This window comes from Ipomoea triloba, chromosome 8 (genome assembly GCF_003576645.1).
Source record: "Ipomoea triloba cultivar NCNSP0323 chromosome 8, ASM357664v1".
NCBI lineage: Eukaryota > Viridiplantae > Streptophyta > Magnoliopsida > Solanales > Convolvulaceae > Ipomoea > Ipomoea triloba.
Window position 1 is genome coordinate 12,015,435 of NC_044923.1, and position 11,108 is coordinate 12,026,542.

The window sequence follows — 11,108 nt, forward strand, 5'->3', positions numbered from 1 at the left end:
ATTCCTTATGCTAATATATATTGACTACATTTAATTCCTAATGTTATGGGCTTTTTCCTAATTCTATGTATTTATCTATTTAAGAGATGAATTGTTTGGCCCAATGATTATTCTTGTACATAGAATTGTGATATATATATATATATGTATAAAGAGTTGAGCCCATTCCTTATTAAATCTTCCACCCTAATATATACATATATGTATATATGTATTATGGTATATATATATATTCAAGACTTAGCACTTTCTAGAGATTTCTCTCTCTCTCCCTACTCATTCACGCCATTTTCATCTTCTTCTCCTTCAAAGATTGGTCTCCATTTCACCTTCAATATTCAAGTCAAGATTGCTCTTTTAGGATTGTTGGGGCTTGGGTAAGTATCTATATCTAAGAGTATGCCTTGCATCATGTAGTTTTCATAATCTTTATACAAGTTCTTATGTTGTTCTTTTGGGGATCTTTTGGGGAAAAGATGATCAAGGTGGAGGTGAAGCTTTGTGAAAAAGTTTGAGAGTTCATGGGTGGAGTGTGCTTCAAGAGGTAACCATCATGTCCACTAAAACCTATTTTACACTCTTGATCTATGATATTATTTGGTGTATTGGAATCCTGATGATTTCTTTGCTGTAAGCCTATTTGTTGTTGTCTGTAAAGTGATTCTTGATTGATTATGAACTTGTGTTCTTGATCCTTTGTGTATTGATGTTTATGGATATTTATTGGTATGGATTCCTTGTTTATTTGGCTTCTGGGAGTTATAATCTGAGTAATCTGGTCCTATTTTTGTATTCTGGAATGAACATTGCGTATTCTGTCCGAGTCTGTGATCTCAGGATTGGGTTTGCCCTTGCGGAGTACCCCAGCGGTATAATGTGTCCCGCTGGAGTCTTCCGTAAGTAGGCTGCGGTGAGGGTTGGCGGAGGAGAGGGGTCCGCTGAGGTGGTCCGCTCCCTTCGTGCGGAGGGGTGCGGCGGAGGGCAGTGTTCCGCTGGGCTGTTCCGTCAGGCTACTGGGAGTTCTATCCGAGTGAGCTATTCTGTGATCTGTTTGTTTGGTTGTTTCCCCCTTTGTTCTGAATCTTGTTGGAGTATTTTGTTGGGTATTTTACCATGTTTTTGGAGTATTTATTCCTACCTCTTGGTCCATCTTTTGAATCTCTTGCTCTGTTGAATCCTTGATTATATTATCTGGGAGTTGGTTTGTGTTCATATCTGAGATGAACACTCTGAGTGGTTGTCTTTGGGCTGAGGTTGAGGTTGGATATGGAGGGTGAATCTTTGAGTATCTTTGTGTATTCTTGAGGCTTTAATTGCCATTTGTGTATATCGGCACTATTTGCCACTTCGGTAGTTGAGGAATATTTGCCTCTATGTATTCGGGCACGAATTGCCTTCGTGTATTTGGGCACCATTTGCCTTTATGATTCGGGTATTATTTACCTCCGTGAACTGAGTTTGGTTTGATGATTGGTATGAGGATTGGTGTTGGTTGGAGGGTAAGGGTTGGTCTTATCCTTAGGTTGAGGTCTATTTGGTCTCTTTACTTGATTCTTGAGTTATGTCATATCTCGTTGGTTGTTGATTATTCTTGGATGTATTCTTGTTGATCGTTGCTTTAAGTATTCTATTGTATCCTTGATTCAGTTGATATTCTGTTGATATCTTGTTGTCTTGTACAATTCACTTGAATATTTGTATTGTTGAGAAGTCTTGGTTTATCCTTTATTCAACATGTTATTGTTGAGTATCCGATTTCAAGTATTGAACAGTTCGTTGGTGTTTATATTCTATATGGGTGTGTAAACCTATTTACAACTTATTATATATCTATATTTCCTTGCGGGTGTGAGTGGTGGTTGCTTAGCAGCCTTTTGCTAATGGTTTCTTGTATGTTTTCCAGGAATGCAATAAGTCTAAGCGAGAGCGCGCTAGAGCTTATCTATATGAGGCAGCTTAAACATAGTTTTGTTGTTTTAGACTCGTGTTTTGGGCCTGTGTGCCAATGATGAGACTATATGTACTCTTGTTTAGATTTCAGATGTTTTAGACATGTTTGAGGATTTATTATCTATGCAGTTCAGTTCTTTTGGTTAGCCTGTGCATCTAGGCCGTGTTTTTCTTACCTAGATGTGGCATGATACCCCTTTAGGTTTTTAATCGCTTCCGCTATGTATGTTGATAGTTGAGATAGGCAGCTTTCGTGTTAAAGTTTAGCTATCTCGGCTTGTGAAAAGTTGGGGTGTTACAGTTGGTATCAGAGCCTGTGTTGAGGTCTAAGTAGAGATCCTAGGGTTTGAAATCTGAGACTCTAGGACTTGATCAGTAGAAATTAGGATTCTTGAGAGTCCTAGGATGTGTGAATTCTAGGATGTGCGGTGAGGGCTCGTTTTAGTTGTTCATAACTTGTTGTGTTGTTGTTTGCTTTGTTTGCCTGTTGTTGTGAGCTTGTTCTCACTTCATTCTTGTACGTTTGGGAAGGCCGACCGCAGTGCTACCCGTTTGTCAAATGCATTTTCTTTGGTTATGCTTCTATGTCAAAAGGGTATCGTCTATGGTCTCCTGATTCTCGCAAGATCATTCTAAGTCAAGATATCACTTTTGAGGAAAATGCACTACTTTCTTCTGGAAAAGATCGTGTTATTCCTAGTACAGGTGATACGCAGAGTACTGAAGAGAAGGTAGAGTTTGAGTTCAGGCCTATGAATAGTATTACTACTACTGATGGTAATACTAAAGATGATGCATCTACTAGTACCGCACCTCTCGTCGAGCAACAACGAGAGTATTCTATCGCCCAAGACCGGCCTATGAGGACAATTAAAAAACCTGCTAGGTATGCTACTAGTGATGATGAAACCTACTTGGTTGCTTATGCACTTTCAGTTGCACAGGAGTTTGATGGTGATCCATCTGGTTATTCTGAGGCTATTTCTTGTGCCAACTTGTCCAAGTGATTGGTTGCTTACCAAGCCTCTTCTCCTATTGCTAATAAGTTCAAGTAGTGCTTGAGTTTAGTTGGTTGTTTCAGTTATTAATTCTATAATAAATTTGATCCAAGGTGGAGATTGTTAGAATGTGGCTCAAATTGTGTGGTTTAAATTGCATGAAGACCACTCATCATGCAACATGCTCCATCATCCACCGCAACATGCTCTATCATGCCCATCACCCTCCTTTTCTTATGTGTATTTCTCTCTAAATTTGCTTGTATAAATATATTAGCTTGCTGCTTTGTAATACACAACAATTCAATATTAATTCATCCCTTCTGTTTCCTTTCTCACGTAGCACACACATATATATTATATTCATTTTGTAATACTCTTTTAGAGTTTAATATATATATTTATATTTTCCAATTTAGCAATTTCCTTATTCTATCACTATTATATTTCCCTATTATTTAACTTCTATAATTTTCAATTTTTCATTATTCGCTTCCATTATTCTGCTATATTCCTAACATAAGTGAATCATTTCCAATCAAATATTAAGATTTATGATAAAACTCAATGGCTTAATTTGACATCCCGGCAAGATACCCAATAGAATTTAGGATAAATCTGAACATATATAGTGGCTCATATTCTTATCAACATGAGATTCTATTTGTATTTTGAGTCACGCACATACATTATAAATATGGAGTAGCATGTATTGTACACACAGAAATGGCATGACCAGTAGATATATTCCATTAATCCATAAAATAGTAAAGAATATGATAAATGTACTGTTCACCGAAGATAATAAGCACATGTTTGCTGTCTTGCCCATTTCATTGCCTTCTCAATGCGGCTTGCATTTGTATTTGGTGTACATCTATGTGAAGACTCAAACAGGAAGGCAATGCTCAACGCCACAATGCAATTGAGTTTGAAAGAAATTGGTCCACCCTCGGATTCATTAAGAACAAGTACTGAAACTTGACAACTGTAGTTTGATTCACTGCCTCAAGCTCTCCACAATGTTCTTCGGCAATATGGGAATTTGGGAAATGATCATCATAATTCATATGTAGAATATCAACCCCCTACAAATGCCCTTGATGGAAAAACATATTCATGGACAGAGATCTTCTAATAATCTCTTGATTTTCCTCAAGATTATCTGCGATCGGAATCACACTATGCTGCCCATTATCTCTAACATCTATAGGAATCTCGGGTTCATCACTTCTTTCTTGATGTACAATATTTGCCCGGTGCAGGGGGCAATTGGAGTTAGATTTAAGCCATGGATCAATGCACAGCAATATAGGCTGCAGAATCCTAATTGAGAACAGTCCCTTGTGTTGTTCCAATATGACACCCAAGTTTTGGATCACTCATTGCCACCATTTAATTCTACCTCTCGCCCGCATCCCGCTGAAGGGAGTATTCAAGTTTCTCGGGGCATGATACCCGTCGACCAGCTAAATGACTATATCATGGGAGCAATGAAAGGGGGACTAGAGGGAGGACAACCTTCATACACTTACTCCAAGCCTTACACCCGAAGGATTGAAGAAATGAAGATGCCACTGGGCTACCAACCTCCCAAGTTTCAACAGTTTGATGGAAAAGGCAACCCGAGACAGCACATCGCCCACTTTGTGGAAACTTGCAACGATGCTGGAACAGACGGAGATTTCCTCGTCAAGCAGTTTGTCCGCTCTTTGAAGGGCACCGCCTTTGACTGGTACACTGACTTGGAGTATGGCTACATCGACAGCTGGAGTGACATTGAGCGTGAATTCTTGACTCGCTTCTATAGCACAAGAAGAAATGTTAGCTTCTTGGAGCTCACCACCGCTCGCCAATGGAAGGGTGAACGCGCAGGCGCTTACATTGAGAGATAGAGGGAATTGTGCCTCAACTGCAAAGAAAGGATATCACAAAGTTCAGCAATTGAGATGTGTATTCAAGGCATGCACTTCGGGCTCTCATACATCCTACAAGGTATCAAACCCAGGACATTTGAGGAACTATCCAGCCGTGCCCACGACATGGAGTTAAGTGTTGAAAACAATGGAGGGCTTAATATGTCAAGTATGTCTAGATCCTCCAAAGTACTTGCAAGGCAAGAAGTCAAGAAAGGGGGCAAACCCTTCCCAAAGCAAGAAAAGAAGGAAGCTATGAACGTGAAAACAACACCAGTGCGGGTTTTCACAAAAGTGACTGAGAAGCTTAGGCCTAGGTCATTCTTTGGGCCATCAAGGGCAACTAGAATCATTGAAGAGATGCAGCAGAAACAGTATCCATTCTTGGACTCTGACGTTTCGCCCATGTTTGACGAGTTGTTAAAACTCAAGTTAATTGAATTACTAGAGATGAAGCGCCCCGAAGAAGCTGCTAGGGTGGATGACCCCAAATATTGCAAATATCATCGTCTCCTCGGACACCCAATTGAAAAATGCTTTGTCTTTAAAGAAAAGGTTATGGCGCTAGCTCATGATGGAAAGATTGAACTTATTGATGCGACTGCAAGCTCTAACCAAATCTCATGTGGAATGTTTGCACCATTACTCATGGAGGATGATGAGAAAGATGGGGGCAAGCAATGCAAATGCCCGCTTCCCTTTATTGTGAAACACACTGGGGGGCAACACTCAAAGCTGCCACAGGTTGATTTGGTCTACGATAAGGATTGGGTACTCGTTACCCGCAGAAAGCAAAGGAATGATGTTGGGTCTGTTAGGCCATTGAAGAGAATGACGAAGCGATGGATTGAGAAAAAGCCAACAAGAGACCCCGTCTTTGACGCGAAGAAGAAGGGGTATCCCAACAAGCCACGAACACCAGTTACCTTGGCTTAATACATGCCAAAGGTGCTTCATCAACATGAGATAGATATTCTTGGGGTTGGCTTGAATACTAAGGAAAACCATGTTGAAGTTGGAGAATGTTCATTTCCTGTGGTCGAAGGAAGCGACGAGATTCAAGTCCACAAGGCTACATCTTTCACCACCGAGATAACATTCAAAGATGAAGATCTATTACTGGGTGGAATCCCTCACAATCGCCCACTGTTTGTTGAAGGTTATGCTCGCAAACAAAAGATTAAAAGAATTTTGATTGATCAAGGATCGTCCGTGAATATTCTATCACTCTGAGCCGTGAAAGAACTTGGTATTTCAACTGATGAGCTCTCGCAAAGCCGCTTGATGATTCAAGGATTTAATCAAGGCGGGCAAAGAGCCCTGGGTATTATTAGACTCGATCTCAGGATCGGATCTTTGAGTTCAAGTACTTTGTGTTATGTGATAGATGCAAGAACATCCTACAATCTGTTGTTGGGTCGACCTTGGATACATGAAAATGGAGTAGTTCCTTCATCATGGCACCAATGCTTAATGTTTGAGAAAGGTGGTGTGATAGAGAAGGTCGTCGCCGATGAAATCCCATTCACCGACGCAGAGTCATACTTTGCAGATGCGAAATTTTACTTAAAGAAACAAGTCGTTGAAGACGACGTTGATAAGAGCAGTAATGATACACCCCTCGATCCGAAATGGAAGGGCAAGCAAGGCGTAGACCAAAGTCATTGTGACCAGGAACTTGTTTTCCCATTGACAAGAATTGAACCATTAAAAGCTACTCCGGTCAACCTGTTGGAAGATCAAGTGCGGGTGGGAACAAGTCAGACATTGCCCGCAAAACGCACAGATGGTTTCGACCCCAATGCCTATAAACTTTTATTTAAAGCAGGTTTCGACCCCAAGGCACCACAGAAATTGGGTAGGCTCATTCCAGAGGCAAGTTAAACTAGCAGGAGCCACATGCACGCAAGGGATTAGGCTATGTTCCCCCAAAACCGGTGCAAATCTTTATTAACAGAGACACAAGTAATTGCATCACCTCTGCTGATGAGGAAGAAGGTGATAAAAGGCAATCTGTTTTTGATAGAATTGGCAAGGCAGAATCACGACAATCAGTCTTCAATAGACTTAGGTCGACCCGCTTAGAGAAAATTGGTACATAACAGAATTGGACCTACTCAAGTTCCAAAGAAATCCATCAGCTCGCCTACTGAAATAGAGCCATCAAAAAGGCTTAGGAGCACAGCTCCATCTCGTATGAGACGAGAGGAGGATATTCAGGTTTCGTGTGGTGAAATTTTGAAGGTTCAGCCTAAGACCATCGTACATACACGAGTGCAAGCGACAAAAGAAGGTAACATTGATTTAAGTTGTGAAGTGACGTCAAGTCAAGACGAGGTGGCATCATCGTTTCATATCACATTATGTGATGAGACCCCGATTGAGGGGGAGGACGCAGAAGAAGCACCCCATGAGTTAGAGGAAGGGGTACGGGCCACAGATGAATTAAAGGAGGTTGATCTGGGAACTCCTGAGAATCCTCAGCCTATCTTCATCAGCACACTCCTTTCTAATGAAGATGAAAAAATCTATGTCGAACTGCTGAAAGAGTACATTGATGTTTTTGCATGGACACACAAAGAGATGCCAGGGTTAGACCCAAAGGTGGCTGTGCACCGCTTGGCAGTGAAAAAGGCATGTCGTCCAGTCAAACAAGCTCAACGACACTTTCGCCCTGAACTCATTCCCTCAATTGAAGGAGAAGTCAACAAACTTATAGAGGCTGGATTTATTCGCGAAGTGAAATATCCAACCTGGATATCCAGCATTGTGCCTGTACGCAAGAAGAACGGCCAAACTCGTGTATGCGTTGACTTCCGAGATCTTAATGTTGCATGCCCGAAAGATGACTTCCCGCTTCCCATCACGGAGTTAATGATAGATGTCGTGATTGGGCACGAGATCATGTCATTCATGGATGGCTCCTCTGGTTACAATCAGATTCGCATGGCGCCGGAAGATGAGGAGTTGACAGCATTCCGAACGCCTAAAGGCATCTACTGCTACAAAGTGATGCCCTTTGGTTTGAAAAATGCAGGTGCTACATACCAAAGGGCTATGCAGAGAATATTTGATGACATGCTTCACAAAATGGTGGAATGCTACGTCGATGACTTGGTTGTGAAGTCAAAACTCCGCATAGATCAATTGGGACATTTAAGAAAAGTCTATGACCGCTTGCGAAAGTTTCAACTTAAGATGAATCCCTTGAAATGTGCTTTTGGGGTTGCTGCTGGGAAGTTTCTTGGGTTCACTGTTCGACATAGGGGCATCGAGATCGAACAACCTAAGATCGACGCTATAATGAAGATGCCTGAACCAAGAAACCTTCATGAACTTAAAAGCTTACAAGGGAATTTGGCATACATCCGAAGGTTTATATCAAACCTAGCGGGAAGATGTCACCCCTTTAGTCGGTTAATGAAGAAAGGTATCCCGTTCGTATGGGATGATGCGTGCAAAAACGCGTTTGAGAGTATCAAGTCATATTTGATGAAGCCGCCTGTGTTAACTACTCCTATACACGGTCGCCCATTGATCCTTTATATCTCCGCCCAAGAAAACTCTGTAGGTGCTTTGCTCGTTCAGGAAAATAACAAGGAGAAAGAAAATGCCCTCTACTATCTCAGTAGAATGATGACACCGAACGAGTTAAAGTACTCCCCAATTGAGAAGCTATGTTTGGCACTGGTGTTCACCATTAAAAAGCTCAAACACTACTTTGAAGCTCATACCATTCAACTTGTGTCGAAAGCGAACCCAGTAAAGTATCTTATGGCAAAGGTTGTTCTATTTGACCGCCTGGCAAGGTGGTATTTATTGTTTCAACAGTTTGAAATCGTCTATGTGCCACAAAAGTCTGTTAAAGGGCAAGCTTTAGCCGATTTCTTAGCAGATCACCCAATACCTGCTGAATGGGAGTTATCTAATGATTTGCCTGATGAGGATGTACTTATCATTGAAGTCCTACCCCCTTGGAAGATGTATTTTGATGGAGCTGCACATAGAGGAGGGGCAGGAGCTGGAGTTGTCTTCATCACTCCAGAAGGTGAAGTGTTGCCATATTCATTCACCTTGACAGAGCCATGCTCAAACAATGTTGCTGAGTATCAAGCATTGATACTTGGGCTAGAGATAGCAGTTGACATGAAACAACTGAGAATTAACATTTATGGAGATTCGAAGTTGGTCGTTAACCAAGTGATGGGACTGTACGAAGTGAAGAAGGCAGAGTTAGTCCCGTACAACAACTATGCGAAGATACTCATACAATGGCTGGGTGACGTTACGATTGAACATGTATCGAGGAAAGAAAACAAGAAAGCTGACGCCTTAGTTGCACTGGCTTCAACTATTGCTCATCCTACAACTCGGGTACAAGTACGTCAAAAGTGGGTAGTTCCACCTATTTTCAACGAAGATGGCTCAGTTGATGAAACTGTCGAACTCCCTAATGCTTCTGTTTATGACATTGGCAAAGATGATTGGAGACAGCCGTTGATTGACTACTTCACTGATGGGAAGTTACCAGAAGATCCTCGCAAGAGGGTGGATATAAAGCGTCGAGCTCCTCGCTTCATCTACTATAATGAGACGTTGTATCGTCGCTCATTTGATGGAGTCTGGCTCCGATGTCTAGGAGTAGAGGAGGCATTACAAGCCATGCAAGAAGCTCATTCTGGGGTCTGTGGTGCACATCAGTCCGGCCCTAAGTTGCACTTCCACATTAAACGAATGGGTTATTATTGGCCTACAATGGTAAAGGATTGCATAGATCATGCTCGAAGGTGCCAAGCTTGTCAAGTTCATGCAAACTTTATCCATCAACCACCAGAGCCTCTACACCCAACAGTCGCATCTTGGCCGTTTGATGCTTGGGGACTTGATGTGGTTGGCCCAATTACGCCCAAGTCATCTGCAGGGCATACATACATATTGGCCGCCACCGACTACTTTTCAAAGTGGGCAGAAGCCGTGGCATTAAAAGAAGTAAAGAAGGAAAATGTGGCAGACTTCCTCCGTGTTCATATCATCTATCGGTTCGGCATCCCACGATATATCTTAACTGATAACGGGAAACCCTTTGACAATAAATTGATGGACAAGATCTGCAAGCTTTTTGACTTTCAGCAGCGGAACTCCTCAGCGTATTACGCAGCTGCGAATGGGCTTGCGGAAGCTTTTAACAAGACCCTATGCAATCTATTGAAAAAAGTGGTCTCAAAATCGAAACGTGATTAGCATGACAGAATGGAAGAAGCATTATGGGCATATAGAACCACATACCGCACACCTACTCAAAGCACTCCATATTCTTTGGTGTATGGTGTGGAAGCAGTCTTGCCTCTAGAGCGCCAAATACCTTCTTTAAGGTTGGCCATACAAGAGGATCTCACTGATGAGGAAAATGCCAAGTTATGCTTGACTGAGTTAGAAGCCTTGGATGAAAAACGGCTGCAAACTCAACAGAGCTTGGAATGCTATTAAGCTCGTATGTCAAGAGCCTTTAACAGAAGGGTGAGGACCTGTTCCTTTCAAATTGGTGACAAGGTACTAGATGTTCGAAGACCAATCATTGTAACAAAGAAAACCGGCTACAAGTTCACTCCAAAATGGGATGGTCCCTATGTGGTTCAAGAAGTATACACCGGTGGGGCTTACAAGTTGGTTAGTGAAGATGGTTTGAAGGTTGGTCCAATCAATGGGAGATTCCTAAAGCTCTACTACCCTTAAACTTAGGGTATCAACACAAGTCACAGACGCTCCTGGCCCGCATGAGTTAAAACTGTGAACGACTTTACTTATTAAAAAAAATCATTTGAACTACGTTTGACTTTATCTCCTTCGCATGAGTACGTAGGTAGCTTAGAAACACTTTCTCTTATAAGTTCAGTCATAATTAAAATAAATCCTTTTGTGTCAAGTCCGTTCGAAACAACTTAGATTCATTGAAGTTTAATCATTTCATTGTATGTTATGATTTAAAGTAGATTCTCTCGTTAGTTGATTTCGAAGTGACTCATTTGGGGTTTATTCAAGCTCATTTTTGCACTTATGATCAAAGAAAATTGTTTGCAAGTCTCGTGAAAAAGAAAAAATAACGAATTCAACTCACGTCAAAGTCTCGTTTCAAAAGGGAAAAACTCATACAAAGTCGAAATAAAAAAGCATAAACTAAAGGAGCACGACATCTAAACATCAAAGATCTTTACTATTCGAAAATTCATCAAGTCTTCTTTGTCTG

General features: G+C 41.4%; 1 protein-coding gene across 1 annotated transcript; it reads left to right on the top strand.

Annotated features, from left to right (window-relative positions):
* Positions 1 to 7,060: 7,060 nt before the first annotated feature.
* LOC116026968 lies at positions 7,061 to 10,105 on the top strand. Its single transcript, XM_031268392.1, has one exon. The coding sequence runs from the start codon at positions 7,061 to 7,063 to the stop codon at positions 10,103 to 10,105; it is 3,045 nt and encodes a 1,014-aa protein (XP_031124252.1).
* Positions 10,106 to 11,108: the final 1,003 nt, after the last annotated feature.